The 20,977-nt window shown below is 41.2% G+C and overlaps 1 protein-coding gene and 2 non-coding genes across 8 annotated transcripts in view; 1 reads left to right on the top strand and 2 right to left on the bottom strand.

Moving 5' to 3' along the window:
* Positions 1 to 20,977, top strand: part of GNPTAB (N-acetylglucosamine-1-phosphate transferase subunits alpha and beta) — an 81,917-nt gene that overhangs the window by 33,981 nt on the left and 26,959 nt on the right. For 5 of the 6 annotated variants that reach the window (XM_022599772.2, XM_022599768.2, XM_022599770.2 and 2 more), the window contains 5 exons: positions 12 to 131; positions 1,192 to 1,233; positions 3,922 to 4,127; positions 18,563 to 18,627; positions 18,895 to 19,029. In XM_022599772.2, coding sequence (XP_022455480.1) covers positions 12 to 131; positions 1,192 to 1,233; positions 3,922 to 4,127; positions 18,563 to 18,627; positions 18,895 to 19,029 — 568 coding nt within the window. Of the gene's footprint in view, positions 1 to 11; positions 132 to 1,191; positions 1,333 to 3,921; positions 4,128 to 18,562; positions 18,628 to 18,894; positions 19,030 to 20,977 lie in introns of those variants that run through there. The other variant, XM_022599774.2, reaches the window with a different exon arrangement.
* Positions 6,211 to 6,313, bottom strand: LOC115803694 (U6 spliceosomal RNA). The gene has a single exon (XR_004024468.1). It is a non-coding gene; the product is annotated as a U6 spliceosomal RNA (small nuclear RNA).
* LOC115803696 (U6 spliceosomal RNA) lies at positions 7,566 to 7,672 on the bottom strand. The gene has a single exon (XR_004024470.1). It is a non-coding gene; the product is annotated as a U6 spliceosomal RNA (small nuclear RNA).

Genomic DNA, 20,977 nt, shown 5'->3' with positions numbered 1-20,977 from the left:
GTTTACCCTAGGCTCTGTCTGCCCATGCCGATCGACGTGGTTTACACCTGGGTGAATGGCACGGATCTTGAGCTACTGAAGGAACTGCAGCAAGTCAGAGAGCAGATGGAGGAGGAGCAGAAAGCAATGAGGTAAAACTGATCCTCAGAAAACAAGACACACAAAGCTCTACACTTGTAACTAATGGTACATTTCAGAAGGTAAGATGACGCTTACGCTGCCGTTCAAACAAGAATCTGCATCTCAAATTCATGCCGTTACAAGATTCTGGCAGTCATGCAGCCGACCCTTGTTTCTTGGTGCCCAAGGAGGACTCGGCCACTTCGGTGAGATCTTGGCCTCACTTTGTCAGGTGGCCATCTCATGAATGTGGTGTTCTACTGACGCCTTGGTCTCCAAAGGGCCTAAAGGTGGAGGAGCCACCTAAGGAGCCCTGGGCTTCCTGCTCATTCAGTCTGAGTCCCAGATGTGATAGCTTCATGAAGTAAGGTTTTATTATGCAAAATTGCTACACAGTAAGATGGATTAGTCCCTTGAAAATAAAACAGGCCTACGGACATAAGTTTTTTTCCATTTGATAAAGGCAGTAAAAAGTATATTTGTTACCCTTTTTAATATCAAGTAGTGTACTATGGAACTAGAAACCTTGGTAATTTTTTTAAATATGGAATTTTGATTATCTTATTTATCTGGGAAAAGTACAGTGGGCTTCTGGAGAGCCTTCTGAGCTGGAGATCTGGCTGATGTAACTTCCCTCTGATTCCTCAGGAGTATTTACTGAGAATTTCCCCGTTCATTTCTTTGTAAATGTTATGGGTGCCCCCCAGTTGCAGGTCTTTGGCCATGTTATACTGCAACACATTTGTCTCTCTCTCTCTGCTCCTCCCCAGTGCATGAAAATCACTTTGATAGCCTCGTAACTATGTTTTACTAGTAAATGTAAAAGCTTATATTTTAAGTAAACTTTTGTGGTTACTGGGGGTGGTATGTGATAATATTTGTTGATCATAGCGTATTAAAATGTATAATTTATGATGCATCTTAAATGTTATACACAGTACAGTACTTCTTAACTTACTGGTTGGTTCTCATGGAGTAACCAGGAAAATCAATGTTGTCAAGTTCCCTCATTCACATGTAAGTCTAGCACTAGTCCATGCATATATAATGAAATCTATTTGCTTTCACTAGAGAAATCCTTGGGAAAAACACAACGGAACCAACTAAGAAGAGGTAAGCATTTTGATTTTCCTCTCAGTAACGAAAGTCAGAGGAGAGAGGTGAAACGTCTCGGCTCTTCTCCCTTGCTTTTGTTGAGTCCACAACAAAACAGTAAGTATTTTTTACTTACTCTGTTGCTCCTGTTCAGTCCCTCTTCTTTTGGTTTTTGACCCCCAAATTAAGTGCATCCGTTACATGAGAAAACAGAGGCACAGCTGATTGAGAACTGTGGTTATTCTGGTTGTAGCTAACCAAAACTTCATCGTTTCTAGATACGTTAGGTAAGGTTTTTCTTCTTTGTCGTTTCCATTCATCGGTCTTGATGTGCTGTTCTCTTGGTTCACTTAAGTCTAACTTACACCAGTGTTTTCATTTATAGAATCTACGTCCATTGTTTAACTATGTGTTCAGTGTATATTTCCTTATCTTTAAAAGCTGTCATAGTTGTATGTCTTATATTTAAGGACTTGGGAAGGAGATTTAACCCAATGACAAGAATCAGATGATCTCTCTTGATTTGAATCATACCTGACTCTGATAGGTCCTTAAAACAAGACTGTCTCACTAACAAGCGGAAATCTCTGTTAACTGCCACTTCCCCACTGAACCATTAGACTTAAAATAGAAGAGTTATTCATAGAAATGACCCAAAAGTGCCTTCTGAATCATCTGTTAATGTTAATTATGCATATTTATTTATAAATACCTATTGCTAATACTGTTATTTTTATTTATTTTTTAATTTATTTTTGGCTGCATTGGGTCTTCATTGCTGCACATGGGTTTTCTCTAGTTGGCGTTGAGCGGGGACTATACTCTTTGTTGTGCGTGGGCTTCTCATTGCGGTGGCTTCTCTTGTTGCAGAGCACAGGCTCTAGGTGCACTGGCTTCAGTAGTTGTGGCTTATGGGCTCTAGAGAGCAGGCTCAGTAGTTGTGGCGCACGGGCTTAGTTGCTCCACGGCGTGTAGGATCTTCCCGGACCAGGGCTCAAACCGTGTCCCTGCATTGGCCGGTGGATTCTTAACCACTGCACCACCAGGGAAGTCCCCAAGACTGTTATTTTTAAATGACTTTTAAATTAAAGCAATGATGCAACATTACAGAAAGGTCGAGAGGAAAGACAAGAGCTCACATAATTCTTTGGCCCTCACTCAACAATTATGATCATTTTCTTATTCCATTTTCATGTATGTTTTTATAGTAAATAATTTATAATCTTTGCAGTTTTGTGTCCTACTTTTTATTTTATATAATCATACATATTTCTATGTTGATAAATTATTGTAATACTTCTTATCAATTTTAATAGTTATATAATATTCCATAAAGTAACTGTACTATAATTTGCTAAATGTTGGGCACTGCCATATTTTCACTTTGTAAATATTTTGTGATATTATATTTGGGCCTATGGCATTTTCTGTGTGTGGGTTTGTTGTTTTTCCTGTTTTTGTTTCTCTTCTACTTGGACTAGATTCCTGGACATAAACTAATGAGGAAGAAACGTATGTATGTTTTCATGGGTCTGAAGAAGTATATAGGTATATATAATGTAATTGCTTTTCCAAAGAGGAAACGGGGAACCCATCTGGAGGGATACCTGCAGAATTTGCTGCACTTGCACTAACATTGCATCATCATTTTTTGAGGGTGCTAATTTAGTTAAACAAAAGGTCATTGTCTTCTTTTGCATTTCTTTGAATATTAGTGAGGTTGCACAATTTCATGTAGTCTGTTAACTGGTCATAGCTCCCACCTTCTGAGTTCTCTAGCTGTGTCCTTTGCCCATTTGTTTAATTTAGGTATTTCTTATGTTTAGACAGGAATATTTCATGTAACTTCATAAAACTTTGTCACATTAGCTTTTGTTTGCATCAGTGTCCTGTCATATTCAGTGTACTTAATTGTATTCTAGTTGGAATTGGTAAACTGTTCCTGGTAAGATGATACTCTGTTAACCAGAAGTTTTCTACTTCCTAATCTGTCTGATATTGGGCTTTACTGGAATTACAAATAATGTTTAAAACAATAGTAATGAAGTGCTTAATTTCTTGTACACCTTTGAGTTAGTAAATTTTGTGGCAGTCTTATTTTTTAAATTTATTTAATTATTAATTTTTTGGGGGCTGTGTTGGGTCTTCGTTGCTGCACACGGTCTTTTTCTAGTTGTGGTGAGGAGGGGCTACCCTTGGTTGCAGTGCACGGGCTTCTCATTGCAGTGGCTTCTCTTGTTGTAGAGCACAGGTTCTAGGTGTGTGGGTTTTGGTAGTTGTGGCACATGGGCTCAGTAGTTGCAGCTCGTGGGCTCTAGAGAGCAGGCTCAGTAGTTGTGGTGCACGGGCTTACTTGCTCCACAGCATGTGGGATCTTCCCGGACCAGGGCTCGAACCTGTGTCCCCTGCACTGGCAGGCGGATTCTCAACCACTGCACCACCAGGGAAGTCTGCAGTCTTATTTTATTAACAGGAGTTTGAAAGCTCTATCTTTCGAGTTGCACTTGTTTGATAGTTTTATGCCATACTTGCTAACTTACTAAATTTTTATATTCTTGAGATAAAATTCCTTGTTTATTGAAAGATCATGATTTTTAAATAAAATATAGAAGAAACACCTGTGAAATTTAGTAGTACCAACAAGCTTTTCAGTGTTGATTTAATTTTCAAGCATGTGGTTGTGAGCATGTTCGTGTCTCTTTCCAGTGAGAAGCAGTTGGAGTGTTTGCTGACACACTGCATTAAGGTGCCAATGCTCGTCCTGGACCCAGCTCTGCCGACCAACATCACACTGAAGGACCTGCCATCACTTTATCCTTCTTTTCATTCTGCCAGTGACATATTCAACGTTGCAAAACCAAAAAACCCTTCCACTAATGTCTCAGTTGTTGTTTTCGACAGTACAAAGAATGGTAAGATCTTCTTGTGGGTATTTTAAAATCATGTTATCATTGGATGTTGGAATAACAAAATTTTGAATGGAACAGAATTGGTTCACTTTTAAAGAAATGCCTGATAAACCAAAAATGTAAAAAGAGGAGCTACCATTGTATTTCAGCCCTGCTGTCAGAAAGGGATTGCATCTATTTTACTCTGTGTAATACACATGCCTTCCTGTGCTGTGATCAGGACCTTAAACCTGGTACTCAAATTTACTGTATTCTCTTGGCTGGGAGTTATTCAGGAGGCTTTATTTTTTTTCTTTTTTCTTTCAAAATTCCTCAGCAAGGTTGTTTTCTGCAGCTTGGACTGACCACACTTGGAGCATTCATACTTTAAGTTCTGAATCATCTGGTTATGCAGTTGATTTGACCCGATAATAGAATTAAATTTGTAATTCTTGACATAGAACTGCACCCACATCCTTAGAGATCCCGTCCTTTCCTCAGCCACTGAGCTGCTGAGCCCCACATCTGCGCCTCCTTCAATCATCCTTCCTTTTGTCTCATCCTTCCTCTGTGCTGAGTGACTCTCCCAGGAAGCTCTGTTTTCACTTGTGTAAAATGAAAACTGTCGCATTCTCTTTACAGCCCTGTTCTCAAGTTCCCATTCTTTCAATGCCGTACCTCCCAACCTAAATCTTTGGAACCATCTTTGACCCGTTCGTACTCTAACCAGTAATCCGCCTCATCCTATGACTTGCTTTTTTGCAAAAATCTTAGATTCTTACCTTTCATACTCATCAGATTTCTTCTACACCAGACTGAGTTTCTTCACCCAGGCCCCAATAATAGATGCCTGTCTGCGCTGCCGGCCTCTAAAGTGCTTCTCTGATCCGTCTAGCATGAAACTGATAAAATCAGACTTTTCCAATTTCTTTACAGTTGCTATCTCTTTGGAGAGAATAATAGTAGTATATATTTGTTTTTCACATGGACACAAATTCCTCTTGCTGGTGTTCCAGATGGAGTTTTAATTGCCTTGGTCCTGCCCATCGGCCCTCGCATCCCTGCCCTCCTCGCATCTCCTCACAGCCGCCGGCGTCATCTCACAGATGTGGGGCTGCCTGTCCTGAGCCTCTTCCTCTCCCAGCCCATCTCCTATTCTTTCCAGCCCCCTCTCCAGTTCTGTCTCCATGGAGATCCGGGAGTAGTACATTCACAATGATTTTATTTTTCTGTATCCCTGTAGTACTTGTAACCTAATTCACAACTTAGTTTTTGAGTGCACAGGAGTTTATGGTGTTCTCATCTAATTTCTTTTTTTTTTTTTTTTTTTTTTTTTGCGGTACGCGGGGCTCTCACTGTTGTGGCCCCTCCCGTTGCGGAGCACAGGCTCCGGGCGCGCAGGCTCAGCGGCCATGGCTCACGGCCCCAGCCGCTCCGCGGCATGTGGGATCTTCCCGGACCGGGGCATGGACCCGCGTGCCCTGCATCGGCAGGCGGACTCTCAACCACTGCGCCACCAGGGAAGCCCTAATTTCTTTTTTTAATTCACCATTTATTTTCAGCATTTTATTTTATTTATTTATTATTTATTTATTTATTTTGGCTGCACTGGGTCTTTGTTGCGGCACATGCGGTCTTTAGTTGTGGCATGCGGACTTCTTAGTTGCAGCACGCGAGCTCTTAGTTGCAGCATGCATGTGGGATCTACTTCCCCAACCAGGGATTGAACCCGGGCCCCCTGCGTTGGGAACGCTGAGTCTTACACACTGGACCACCAGGGAAGTCTCTCATCTAATTTCTTTAGGGCAGAAACCTTATCCTCACCATTTGGTGTCCTGAACAGTGTCTAACACAGTGCTCATTTCCTGGTACTTATTATTTGTGATTTGAAAGAAAACTATGACTTTTCTAAGCAAAGGTATCTCCCCTTCACACCATAGACCTGTTTCTGAACTATTTTGTATAACTAACTTTTTTGTTTTTACTTATAATTACTATTTATTTTTATTATCATTATTATTTACAGTGAGTAATTTTTTTTTAAACATCTATATTGGAGTATAATTGCTTTACAGTGGTGTGTTAGTTTCTGCTTTATAACAAAGTGAAAAATATGGAACGCTTCACGAATTTGCATGTCATCCTTGTGCAGGGGCCATGGTAATCTTCTCTGTATCATTACAATTTTAGTATATGTGCTGCTGAAGCAAGCAGTAGCTAACTTATTTTTAAAATTTAGGTTATATTTTAAAATATATAGGGAAAGTACAGGGGTAATTTTTAACAAATTTAATAAGTTATATGATTTATTGTTTTGCTAAATATAGCTTTGTTTTTATTTTCTTTCTCTTTATTTTAACATCTTTATTGGAGTATAATTGCTTTACAATAGTGAGTTAGTTTCTGCTTTATAACAAAGTGAATCAGCTTTACATAAATCCCCATATCTCCTCCCTGTTGCATCTCCCTCCCGCCCTCCCTATTCCACCCCTGTAGGTAGTCACAAAGCACAGAGCTGATCTCTCTGTGCTATGCGGCTGCTTCCCACTAGCTATCTATTTTACATTTGGTAGTGTATATATGTCCATGCCACTCTCTCACTTCGTCCCAGCTTACCCTTCCCCCTCCCTGTGTCCTCAAGTCCATTCTCTACGTCTGCGTCTTTATTCCTGTCCTGCCCCTAGGTTCTTCAGAACCTTTTTTTTTTTTTTTTTTTTAGATTCCATATATATGTGTTAGCATACGGTATTTGTTTTTCTGACTTAACTTCACTCTGTCTTTCAGTCTCTGGGTCCATCTACCTCACTACAAATAACTCAATTTCGTTTCTTTTTATGGCTGAGTAATATTCCATTGTATATATGTGTCACATCTTCTTTATCTTTTCATCTGTCGGTGGAAACTTAGGTTGCTTCTATGTGCTGGCTGCTGTAAATAGAGCTGCAATGAACATTGTGGTACATGACTCTTTTTGAATTATGGTTTTCTCAGGGTATATTCCCAGTAGTGGAATTGCTGGGTCGTATGGAAGTTCTATTTTTAGTTTTTTAAGGAACCTCCATACTGTTCTCCATAGTGGCTGTATGAATTTACATTCCCACCAACAGTGTGAGAGGGTTCCCTTTTCAACACAGCCTCTCCAGCATTTATTGTTTGTACATTTTTTGATGATGGCCATTCTGACCTGTGTGAGGTGATACCTCATTGCGGTTTTGATGTGCATTTCTCTAATGATTAGTGATGTTGAGCATCCTTTCATGTGTTTGTTGGCAATCTGTGTATCTTCTTTGGAGAAATGTCTCTTTAGGTCTTCTAACCATTTTGGGATTGGGTTGTTTGTTTTTATGATATTGAGCTGCATGAGCTGCTTGCAAATTTTGGAGATTAATCCTTTGTCAGTTGTTACATTTACAAATATTTTCTCCCATTCTGAGGGTTGTCTTTTCGTCTTCTTTATGTTTAAAAAATATGGAACACTTCACGAATTTGCATGTCATACTTGAACAGGGGCCATGCTAATCTTCTCTGTATTGTTCCAATTTTACTATATGTGCTTCCGGAGCGAGAGCTAGCTTTGTTTTGTTTTTTTCTTTTTTTTTTAAGTTTTGAATTTTATTTATTTTTTTATACAGCAGGTTCTTATTAGTTATCCATTTTTTACACATCAGTGTATACATGTCAGTCCCAATCGCCCAATTCATCACACCACCATCCCCACCCTGCCGCGGCTTCCCCCCTTGGTGTACACATTTGTTCTATACATCTGTGTCTCAACTTCTGCCCTGCAAACCGGTTCATCTGTACCATTTTTCTAGGTTCCACATACATGCGTTAATGTACGGTATTTGTTTTTCTCTTTCTGATTTACTTCACTCTGTGTGACAGTCTCTAGATCCAACCACGTCTCAACAAATGACTCAATTTTGTTCTTTTTTATGGCTGAGTAATATTCCATTCTATATATGCACCACAACTTCTTTTTCCATTCATCTGTCGATGGGCATTTAGGTTGCTTCCATGACCTGGCTATTGTAAATAGTGCTGCAGTGAACATTGGGGTGCATGTGTGTTTTTGAATTATGGTTTTCTCTGGGTATATGCCCAGTAGAGGGATTGTTGGATCATATGGTAATTCTTTTTTTCATTTTTTTAAGGAACCTCCATACTGTTCTCCATAGTGGCTGTATCAGTTTACATTCCCACCAACAGTGTAAGAAGGCTCCCTTTTCTTCACACCCTCTCCAGCATTTGTCATTTGTAGATTTTCTGATGATGCCCATTCTAACTGGTGTGAGGTGATACCTCATTGTAGTGTTGATTTGCATTTCTCTAATAATTAGTGATGTTGAGCAGCTTTTCATGTGCCTCTTGGCCGTCTGTATGTCTTCTTTGGAGAAATGTCTATTTAGGTTATCTGCCCATTTTTGGATTGGGTTGTTTGTTTCTTTAATATTGACCTACATGAGCTGTTTATATATCTTGGAGATTAATCCTTTGTTGATTCGTTTGCAAATATTTTCTCCCATTCTGAGGGTTGTCTTTTCGTCTTGTTTATGGTTTCCTTTGCTGTGCAAAAGCTTTGAAGGTTCATTAGGTCCCATTTGTTTATTTTTGTGTTTATTTCCATTACTCTAGGAGGTGGATCAAAAAAGATCTTGCTGTGATTCATGTCAAAGAGTGTTCTTCCTATGTTTTCCTCTAAGAGTTTCATAGTGTCTCGTCTTACATACAGGTCTCCAATCCATTTTGAGTTTACTTTTGTGTATGGTGTTAGGGAGTGTTCTAATGTCATTCTTTTACATGTAGCTGTCCAGTTTTCCCAGCACCACTTATTGAAGAGACTGTCTTTTCTCCACTGTATATCCCTGCCTCCTTTGTCATAGATTAGTTGACCATAGGTGCGTAGGTTTATCTCTGGCCTTTCTATCCTGTTCCATTGATCTATATTTCTGTTTTTGTGCCAGTACCATATTGTCTTGATTACTGTAGCTACATAATATAGTCTGAAGTCAGGGAGTCTGATTCCTCCAGCTAAGTTTTTTCCCCTCAAGACTGCTTTGGCTATTCGGGGTCTTTTGTGTCTCCATACAAATTTTAAGATATTTTATTCTAGTTCCGTAAAAAATGCCATTGGCAATTTGATAGAGATTGCATTGAATCTGTAGATTGCTTTGGGTAGTATAGTCCTTTTCACAATATTGATTCCTCCAATCCAAGAACATGGCATATCTCTCCATCTGTTGGTATCATCTTTAATTTCTTTCATCAGTGTCTTATAGTTTTCTACATACAGGTCTTTTGTCTCCCTAGGTAGGTTTATTCTTTTTGTTGCAATGGTAAACGGGAGTGTTTCCTTAATTTCTCTTTCAGATTTTTCATCATTAGTGTATAGGAATGCCAGAGATTTCTGTGCATTAATTTTGTATCCTGCAACTTTACCAAATTCATTGATTAGCTCTAGTGGTTTTCTGGTGGCATTTTTAGGGTTCTTTATGTATAGTATCATGTCATCTGCAAACAGTGACAGTTTTATTTCTTCTTTTCCAATTTGTATTCCTTTTATTTCTTTTTCTTCTATGATTGCCATGGCTAGGACTTCCAAAACTATGTTGAATAATAGTGGTGAGAGTGGACATCCTTGTCTCATTCCTGATCTTAGAGGAAATGCTTTCAGTTTTTCACCATTGAGAATGATGTTTGCCGTGGGTTTGTCGTATATGGCCTTTATTATGTTTAGGTAGGTTCCCTCTATGCCCACTTTCTGGAGAGTTTTTATCATAAATGGGTGTTGAATTTTGTCAAAAGCTTTTTCTGCATCTATTGAGATGATCATATGGTTTTTCTTCTTCAGTTTGTTAATATGGTGTATCACATTGATTTATTTGCATATATTGAAGAATCCTTGCATCCCTGGGATAAATCCCACTTGATTATGGTGTTTGATCCTTTTAATGTGTTGTGGGGATTCTGTTTGCTAGTGTTTTGTTGAGGATTTTTGCATCTATATTCATCAGTGATATTGGTCTGTAATTTTCTTTTCTTGTAGTATCTTTGTCTGGTTTTGGTATCAGGGTTATGGTGGCCTCATAGAATGAGTTTGGGAGTGTTCCTTCCTCTGTACTTTTTGGGAAGAGTTTGAGAAGGATGGGTGTTAGCTCTTCTCTAAATGTTTGATAGAATTCACCTGTGAAGCCATCTGGTCCTGGACTTTTGTTTGTTGGAAAATTTTTAATCACAGTTTCAATTTCTACTTGTGGTTGGTCTGTTCATATTTTCTATTTCTTCCTGGTTCAGTCTTGGAAGGTTATACCTTTTTAAGAATTTGTTCATTTCTTCCAGGTTGTCCATTTTATTGGCATAGAGTTGCTTGTAGTAGTCTCTTAGGATGCTTTGTATTTCTGCGGTGTCTGTTGTAACTTCTCCATTTTCATTTCTAACTTTATTGATTTGAGTCCTCTCCCTCTTTTCCTTGATGAGTCTGGATAATAGTTTACCAATTTTGTTTATCCTCTCAAAGAACCAGCTTTTAGTTTTATTGATCGTTGCTGTTGTTTTCTTTGTTTCTATTTCATTTATTTCTGCTCTGATCTTTATGATTTCTTTCCTTCTGCTAACTTTGGGTTTTGTTTGTTCTTCTTTCTCTAGTTCCTTTAGGTGTAAGGTTAGATTGTTTGAGATTTTTCTTGTTTCTTGAGCTAGGCTTGTATAGCTGTAAACTTCCCTCTTAGAACTGCTTTTGCTGCATCCCGTAGGTTTTGGATCATCGTGTTTTCTTTGTCATTTGTCTCTAGGTATTTTTTGATTTCCTCTTTGATTTCTTCAGTGATCTCTTGGTTATTTAGTAACGTATTGTTTAGCCTCCATGTGTTCTTGTTTTTTACATTTTTTCCCCTGTAATTCATTTCTAATCTCATAGCGTTGTGGTCAGAAAAGATGCTTGATATGATTTCAATTTTCTTAAATTTACTGAGGCTTGATGTGTGACCCAAGGTGTGATCTATCCTGGAGAATGTTCTGTGCACAGTTGAGAAGGAAGTGTAATCTGCTGTTTTTGGATGCAACGTCCTAAAAATATCAATTAAATCTATCTGGTCTGTTGTGTCATTTAAAGCTTCTGTTTCCTTATTTATTTTCATTTTGGATGATCTTTCCATTGGTGTAGTGAGGTGTTAAAGTCCCCCACAATTACTGTGTTACTGTCGATTTCCTCTTTTATACCTATATGCAGTTGCCTTATGTATTGAGGTGCTCCTATGTTGGGTGCATATATATTTATAATTGTTATGTCTTCTTCTTGGATTGATCCCTTGATCATTATATAGTGTCCTTCATTGTCTCTTGTAACATTCTTTATTTTAAAGTCTATTTTATCTGATATGAGTATTGCTGCTCCAGCTTTCGTTTGACTTCCATTTGCATGGAATATCTTTTTCCATCCCCTCACTTTCAGTCTGTATGTGTCCCTAGGTCTGAAGTGGGTCTCTTGTAGACAGCATATATATGGGTCTTCTTTTTGTATCCATTCTGCAAGCCTGTGTCTTTTGGTTGGAGCATTTAATCCATTCATGTTTAAGGTAATTATTGATATGTATGTTCCTATGAGCATTTTCTTAATTGTTTGGGGTTTTGTTTTGTAGGTCCTTTTCTTCTCTTGTGTTTCCCATTTAGAGAAGTTCCTTTAGCATTTCTTGTAGAGCTGGTTTGGTGGTGCTGAATTCTCTTAGCTTTTGCTTGTCTGTAAAGCTTTTGATTTCTCCATCGAATCTGAATGAGATCCTTGGTAGAATAATCTTGGTTGTAGGTTCTTCCCTTTCATCACTTTAAGTATATCATTCCACTCCCTTCTGGCTTATAGAGTTTCTGCTGAGAAATCAGCTGTTAACCTTATGGGAGGTTCTCTTGTATGTTATTTGTCCTTTTTCCCTTGCTGCTTTCAATAATTTTTCTTTGTCTTTAATTTTTGCCAATTTGATTACTATGTGTCTCGCTGTGTTTCTCCTTGTGTTTATCCTGTATGGGACTCTCTGTGCTTCCTGGACTTGGGTGGCTATTTCCTTTCCCATATTAGGGAAGGTTTGGACTATAATGTCTTCAAACATTTTCTCTGGTCCTTTCTCTCTCTCTTCTCCTTCTGGGACCCCTATAATGCAAATGTTGTTGCATTTTTAATGTTGTCCCAGAGGTCTCTTAGGCTGTCTTCATTTCTTTTCAATCTTTTTTCTTTATTCTGTTCTGCAGTAGTGAATTCCACCATTCTGTCTTCCAGGTCACTTATCTGTTCTTCTGCCTCAGTTATTCTGCTATTGATTCCTTCTAGTGTAGTTTTCATTTCAGTTATTGTATTGTTCATCTTTGTTTGTTTGTTCTTTAATTCTCTTAGGTCTTTGTTAAACATTTCTTGCATCTTCTCGATCTTTGCCTCCATTCTCTTTTCAAGGTCCTGGATCATCTTCACTATCATTATTCTGAATTCTTTTTCTGGAAGGTTTCCTATCTCCACTCCATTTAGTTGTTTTTCTGGGGTTTTATCTTGTTCCTTCATCTGGTACATAGCCCTCTGCCTTTTCAGCTTGTCTATCTTTCTGTGAATGTGGTTTTTGTTCCACAGGCTGCAGGATTGTAGTTCTTCTTGCTTCTGCTGTCTGCCCTCTGGTGGATGAGGCTATCTAAGAGGCTTGATGGGAGGGACTGGTCGTGGGTAGAGCTGACTGTTGCTCTGGTGGGCAGAGCTCAGTAAAACTTTAATCCACTTGACTGTTCATGGGTGGGGCTGTGTTCCCTCCCTGTTGGTTGTTTGGCCTGAGGCAACCCAACACTGGAGTCTACCTGGGCTCTTTGGTGGGGCTAAGGACAGACTCTGGGAGGGCTCACACCAAGGAGTACTTCCCAGAACTTCTGCTTCCGGTGTCCTTTTCCCCACAGTGAGCCACAGCCACCCCTGCCTCTGCAGGCGACCCTCCAACACTAGCAGGTAGGTCTGGTTTAGTCTCCCCTGCGGTCACTGGTCCTTCCCCTGGGGTCACTGCTCCTTGCCCTGGGTCCCGATGCACACAGTACTTTGTGTGTGCCCTCCATGAGTGGAGTCTGTGTTTCCCCCAGTCCTTTTGAAATCTTGCAATCAAATCCCAGTAGCCTTCAAAGTCTGATTCTCTCGGAATTCCTCCTCTCATTGCCGGACCCCCAGGTTGGGAAGCCTGTCATGTGGCTCAGAACCTTCACTCCAGTGGGTGGACTTCTGTGGTATAAGTGTTCTCCAGTCTGTGAGTCACCCACCCAGCAGTTATGGGATTTGATTTTACTGTGATTGCGCCCCTCCTACCATCTCTTTGTGGCTTCTCCTTTGTCTTTGGTTGTGGGGTATCTTTTTTGATGAGTTCCAGTGTCTTCATCTTGATGATTGTCCAGCAAGTAGTTGTGATTCTGGTGTTCTCACAAGAGGGAGTGAGAGCACGTCCTTCTACTCTGCCACCTTGGCTCCTCTCCCACTAGCTTTGTTTTTTAAATTGAGGTTTCTTTAAATTAAGGTACTCTGATAACACTTCTCCTGAAGAGAAAAAAGAATGACAGTATGTTAGCAGTTATAACTCAGTTATAACGTCTATGGAGAGAATCTTGGGTTTATCTCCACTAATTTTATAACATATCAGAGACATAAAAGATTATAAATTTTGGTATAAGTAAAATCTGTGTTAAACGACAGTCTTCTGAACACTGTTTTTGAATTTTCACTTGGGTTTTTATTTGACTATCCTACTATTATATTGATTCATTCAGTAAAGATTTGTCGAGCCACTGCTCTGAGTTGGTTGTTGTAGGCAAACAGCGGAGAAAAAGAAAAGGCACATTCCTGCCTTCATGGCGCTTCCATTTTTAGTGGGCCACAAACTTACTCTTTTTTTTTTTTTTTTTTTTGTGCTACGCGGGCCTCTCACTGTTGTGGCCTCTCCCGTTGCGGAGCACAGGCTCCGGACGCGCAGGCTCAGCGGCCATGGCTCACGGGCCCAGCCACTCCGCGGCATGTGGGATCTTCCCAGACCGGCGCACGAACCCGTGTCCCCTGCATCGGCAGGCGGACTCTCAACCACTGCGCCACCAGGGAAGCCCTCTTTTTTTTTTTTTTTTAATTTTTATTTATTTGTTTATCTATTTATTTTTGGCTGTGTTGGGTCTTCGTTTCTGTGCGAGGGCTTTCTCTAATTGCGGCAAGCGGGGGCCACTCTTCATCGCCGTGCACGGGCTTCTCACTGTCGCGGCCTCTCTTGTTGCAGAGCACGAGCTCAAGACGCGCAGCTCAGTAGTTGTGGCTCACGGGCCTAGTTCCTCTGCGGCATGTGGGATCTTCCCAGACCAGGGCTCGAACCCGTGTCCCGTGCATTGGCAGGCAGATTCCCAACCACTGCGTCACCAGGGAAGCCCCAGAAACTCACTCTTTATCATCCTTAGTTACTGAGATCCAGGATCACAGAATTCTTTTTTTTTTTAAAAGCTGAGTTTTTTTAATTTATTTTTGGCTGTGTTGGGTCTTCGTTGCTGTGCGCGGGCTTTCTCTAGTTTCGTCAAGTGGGGGCTGCACTTCGTTGTGGTGTGTACGCTTCTCACTGCGGTGGCTTCTCTTGTTACAGAGCATGGGCTCTAGGTGCGCGAGCTTCAGTAGTTGTGGCACGTGCACTCGGTAGTTGTGGCTCACGGGAGCTAGCGCGCACACAGGCTCAGTAGTTGTGGCACATGGGCTTAGTTACTCCACGGCATGTGGGATCTTCCTGGACCAGGGCTCGAACCCATGTCTGCTGCATTGGCGGGCAGATTCTTAACCACTGCGCCACCAGAGAAGCCCACAAAATTCTTTGTTAAAGGACCAGGTAGTAAGTATTTTAGACCTTGTGGGCCAAGAGGCAAAATGGCAGATATTATGTAGGTATTTGTATAACCATTTAACCATTTTTAAATGTCAAAATTGTCTTTAGCTTGGGGCCATACTAAATTCGGCAGTGGCTAGATTTTGGACCATGGACTGCCAAACCCTGATCTAGATTAAAAAATTTTAGCCATGTTTGGCATTTTAAAAAAATCTCATTTAGGGTCTCCCTGGTGGCGCAGTGGTTGAGAGTCCGCCTGCCGATGCAGGGGACACGGGTTTGTGCCCCGGTCCAGGAAGATCCCACATGCCGTGGAGCGGCTGGGCCCATGAGCCATGGCCGCTGAGCCTGCGCATCCGGAGCCTGTGCTCTGCAACGGGAGAGGCCACAACAGTGAGAGGCCCGTGTACCGCAAAAAAAAAAAAATTCATTTAGCCTCTTTCCAGTTAATCATTGAGATCTGTTGATTTTTTTCCTTCTCAAATGTGTCATTTCTGTCCCAGTTACCCTGCCACTTCCCTTGTGTCCACCGACTGGGCAGTCCTCCTGCAGTCAGCCATCCTGCCCTGCGGCCGGGGCCTGCGTCTCCTCAGCAAAATGGTTTTTCCAGTCAGGCTTATCCCTTTGATGTTTAGGAAACGAATTTCCTCCTGTGACACTTGATTTTACCTCTGGACTACATTGACTTTTACAAGGAATTACAAAGTGCCTCCTTATAGCTCTCTCACACTGATCAAATTTATACCCATTGGGATCCTACAGAACTAGTGTAATCCCTTTCCTGTGTGACATTTCTTCTTCTTCCTTTAGCTGTCTCTTAGGGGCTTGTCTGCACCCTAGTTTGCTCTTCTCAGAATGAGCTTCAGTTTCTATTACTTTAAAAGTGTTTCAACTGGAATTGAACATTCTGTTTCAGTGTGGTTCAGTCTTCAAAGAGATCAGGACTCTTCATTTGTGAAGTGTTTACTGAGTGCATACTATGTGCCATGTACTTACTCAGTGCTGAAGATGCAGCAGTGAGCAGATGGACAGAAATCTCGGCCCTTATCAAATTTACATCTTGGGCGGCTTCCCTGGTGGCACAGTGGTTAAGAACCCGCCTGCCAGTGCAGGGGACACGGGTTCGAGCCCTGGCCTGGGAAGATCCCACATGCCGCGGAGCAACTAAACCTGTGCGCCAAAACTACTGAGCCAGCGCTCTAGAGCTCGTGTGCCACAATTACTGAGCCTGCGTGCCACAACTACTGAAGCCCACATGCCTAGAGCCTGTGCTTCACAGCAAGAGAAGCCACTGCAATGAGAAGCCCGTGCACCACAATGAAGAATAGCCTCTGCTCGCTGCAACCAGAGAAAGCCCACGCACAGCAACAAAGACCCAACACAGCCAAAAATTAAAAAAATAAATTAGAAAAAATATTTACATCTTGGCAGAGGGAGCCAGACAATTGATACAACATACAAGTAAATTATATAGTTTGTAGAAGATAAATGCTGTAGAGAAAAATTGAGCAGGGGAAATTGAGTGGTAGGGCAGACTCCCCAAGGAGGTGATTTTTGAGTGAAAATTTAAAGGAGGTGAGAGAGCCAGCAACATGAATATGTGGGGAAGGAGTGATTCTCCATATATTCCCTATATATAAGGTAAGTGGAATAGCCAGTGCAAGGGTCCTGAGGCAGGAGGGTGTCTGACATGTTTGAAGAAGAGCAGGGAGGCCAGTGTGGCTGGAATAGAGTGAACCAAGGGGGAGAGGGCAAGAGATGAGCCCAGAGAAGTCACAGAGACCAAATGGTACAGGCCTCAGTAACCACAACGGGCTTTAGCTTCCAGTCACAGTGCGGTGAGGAATCAATCATTGGAGGGTTTGAGTAGAGGAGTAGTGTGATATGACTTACATTCCAGAAGGATCAGTCTGGCTGCTGTGGTGGGAATAGACTTAGGAGGGGCAAAGCTTGTAATAATTCAGGCAGGAAGGAAGGGGGCTTGGATCAGAGTGGTGGTGAGAGGTGGTTGGACTGTGGACATTTTGAAGGTCAGCTCAACAGGGTTTCCTGATGGGTTGGTATTGGGGAATGTCACCCTTCTTACTCTAAGCCTCTTCTGCTTAAAATCACAAAACTGGGATGGAAACTCAGTGTGGCCTGAGCATTACTGCCTCATACTGAGCTCACTGTCCACTAAAACTCCTAAGCCTTTTTAAAAATCTTACATGTGCTAATGCTCAAATACCCCTTTTATTTATTTAAAAAAATTTTTTTTAAAGTACTCCTTTTAATTTTTACTTGGCTTGTTGCCAAGTTAAAGATCTTACCTTCGTTTGTAAGAGATTTTATTTTGCTAGATTTGACTGATTGCTCCAAACAGTCAAGGACTTTGGGGAACCCTTAGTCTGTTATCCAGGATAGTAGCTTCTCTGTCGGCTCCGTGTAAGCCCACACATTTCACAAGCATGCCTTCTGTATCTTCCAAAACTTTGATGGATTGTTGAGCAGACCTATAGCAGACCTCCAGAACTCCCCTCTAGGTTGATTGTGGCTTTTACAATTTTACACTCTCTGATCAGAATTGGTTATAATCCGCCTAACTTGAGATCTGGTCTCTGTTAAATCCACAAAGATGCTATGTGTTGTTTAGATGCCTTCCTGAGATTATGTACAAATACATATTGCTCATCTATTCGAATTGTCTGATTTACCAGTATAGAATCCACCATATCAATGGTGGACAGACAGACAGACGGAGGCAGAGTGAGGTGTGTATCTGATAAATTTACCCATAATGAACTCATGCTCTTAGTGCCCAGTACTTTCTTTAAAGATAAACAGTATATTGTGAAGACTTTCTTTTCTCCAGTGCTCACCAACTGTATTTTTCTGATACATTTGAGACTCTTGCTCGGGATCAACACCCATCTTGCAGGCTATAATCTGCAGACCCTGCTTTCTGTGCCCATTTTGAGGATCAGAATTGCAGCCTTCCAAGCTGTCCTGTTTTCCATGGTCCCCGAATATCAGCAGGTTTGCTGATCTCATTTGTTCCCATCACTTTAGAACTCTCTCCCCGTAGGGCTGTGTCATCACCCACCTCACCCCCAACTTAATCTGCTCTAATCACATTACATGATGAATTTTAGGAATTCACTGTGACTCTGGAGGAACCTTAGGAGAGTCCTAAGTGGCTCCCTGCCGTTAATCTAAATGCCACTGGCCTTGCTTTCAAAGCCCCCTTCTGGTTGCCCTTTTTTTCCTAGTACCCACCACTCCCAGATGTTTTACTCTGGTCAAACAATTTTGTTTTTTAAATTAGAGATGTCGATGTTTGATGTTTGCTTCTACCTCTGTGATTTCTGTCCGTCTGTCATTTCTACGTTTCTTCTGCCCACACGAGTCTCTCCTTCAGTATTGCAAAATCTAACGTTTAATTGTACAGCAATTTGTTCCCCCTTTGTTAGATGGGTTAATTTTGTCTCCCCCAACTACCTTTTCTTTGAGACCATGTATTATACCGGTTTAACAGCTCTCAAAATGCCTTGTACAGTGTCCTGCCAGACATCATAGTTAAGTATTCATTAAAAACGTGCTTGTTTATTGTATTCTCTATTGTAGTTGAAGATGCCCACACTGGAATTTTTAAAGGAAACAGCAGACAGACAGTTTGGAGGGGCTATTTGGTATGTTACTTTAAATTAACTGTGTTTTTGCAGTAGATTAGAATAAAAGTATGAGAAATAAAACTTTTACTTTGAGAGGCTTTTTAATGTTTACTTTTCCTCTAAGCCTAGCTTTCTAGTACTAGTGAATATCGATTTAAATAATTGTAATATTCTTATTTTGAAGCTTGTGTGATGCAATAGATATTTACTAGTTTTCTCAGCTGTAAGTTTTCACCAGCCTTATGATGTGGAAAGTGAGTTGTGTTTTTCCCCTTTTTATTTCAGACAACAGATAAGGAAGTCCCTGGGTTAGTGCTAATGCAAGATTTAGCTTTCCTGAGTGGATTTCCACCTACATTCAAGGAAACAAATCAACTGAAAACAAAATTGCCAGAAAATCTTTCTTCTAAAATAAAACTGGTAAGAGCATAGAAAATAGAGCAATTAGCGTAGCACATCCCATTTCATGCGTGCCTCTTCTCTGTGGCCCCATTTGTTATAGTATAGCTGACAATCATAAGCAAAGAGGGTCTCAATTCTGTCAGTGTTGTCACGAAGACAGCTCTTTATTTGTAGAAGATCCTCCCTTTTTACTCTTTATTTGGGCAAAATTCTGAGTCTTAACTTGGTTTGTTGGTTTCCCAGACAGAAGCAGGATTCATTTGTTTAACAAATGAGCTTCTACTGTGTGTCAGGTGCTGTTCTAGCTGCTGAGAATGTAGCAGTGGACAAAGCAGACAAAAGCCCTGATGGCAGTGGAAGCATGGAAGGAGGGGATGGGGGGAAATCAGACATGTGGTGGTAGGTACACACAGGCTCCTGTGGATTTATGAAGAGCTTCCACTCACAGAGGGGGGATGCTTCAGATTTTTGGAACATTTGATAATGTGAAACCTTCATTCATTAATAGCTGGTTGAGCTACTAACATATTTAGTATTTATACTTATTAACTCTTCACGCTTGACCACTGAGGCCATTCGCGAGTTGACTTTGGAGATGGTGACATGTCTTTCCGTAACATTTCTTGTTCTCAGAGCCATCTGTCTGATTCATGTAGGGCACAGTCCGTGTGGGTGTACTTTCCTTTTGACCTTATGCCAAGATGCCTGCTATTCTGTCAGAAACAGTCCAGGTTGTAAAACGTGAATGTTTCTTCTCTCAGACTAGAGGGCATAAAGTTCTTGGCTCAGAATTTGTTAGGCTCTGCTTTTCTTGATTTTACAAAAAAAATGTTCTTTAAATTCTGCCACTGTGTTTAGCTTCCTGCTTCTCAGTCCCTGCTCTTCTTGATGTCATTTAACAGTTGGGAGGTGAAAGGGTGGAGGTAGTGGCAGGGAGAGCTGTGATTCGGGGAGGGGCGGTTATTTAGTTCATGTCTGGACCATGTTTTCTGTCTGCCGGTCAAAGTTCCTGTTTAACTTATTTCCTTTTCCCCTTAAGTGTTTCACTGTTTTAAGATACATTGTATTACCTTTGTAAATACCATGGTAATATGAATGACATTTATGCTTTTTCTTTTCTTCATATTTTCCTCCATAACTTTCTTTATGGTACCTGGAAGTATGGTGATGCCCGGCTAGATTAGAGTTGAGTTATTTCTTAATCTGCAGTTATTTTAAAATAGATATTATATTCCTCCTTCCCTGAATTATTTTTAGTATGGATTTGGGCAGATAAAACCATTTCAGCCAATGTTTATTTGGCTTCTTGGCTTCCTAGCTGTTGGTTCTACAGTTATAGACATATGTGTATCTGTACGTTTGACCAGCACATCTGCTGCTAGGTGGACGTGTCCTGCCAAAGATCACCAGCCCAAGTCGTGGTCATCCCGCAGCAAACGAGTTTTTGGGCAGTGTGGAGTGGTGTGTGCCAGGAGACGCTGGGGGTGCAGGAACTTGAATTGGGCAGTAGCACCACCAGGCTCGGTACATGTGGACGCCCCCTCCTCCGTCATTCACCCGGTTGGCAGTTGATCTGGATTCCCCAGACTTGTCTCTGTGGAGGCCGGCACCTCCTGGGGGTACAGCCAGTTATTCGCAATGTGCATTGCAGCTCACTGTCACGGTGCCAGCACCTGCGGTTGGCTTCAGAGATGAGGACTTCTCATCTTTTGGAGGCTAGAGAGAAAATGAGAAAGAGGAAGCACAGAAGGAGAGTGTCAGTATTCAAGCCTGGTTCTCCAAGGGGCTCTCTTTCCCTGGGTCCCACTTCCTGGTTCTGTTATGGGCACCCTGAGAATGAAGTTTCCAGTCATTGGGTTCCCAGTCCCTTTAGTGAGCATTGATTAAACACCTGCTGTTGTGCCAGGGACTGTGCTAAGGATAACTGAGTGACTAAAATCACTTAGTGTTTGGGTGTGACTGCTTC

The sequence above is a fragment of the Delphinapterus leucas genome, chromosome 11 (genome assembly GCF_059928025.1).
Source record: "Delphinapterus leucas isolate spDelLeu-1000000601 "Yukka" chromosome 11, BTC_Dleu_Yukka2, whole genome shotgun sequence".
Taxonomy (NCBI): Eukaryota; Metazoa; Chordata; class Mammalia; order Artiodactyla; family Monodontidae; genus Delphinapterus; species Delphinapterus leucas.
Note: the sequence above shows the minus strand (reverse complement) of the source record. Positions and strands in the feature narration are given on the sequence as shown.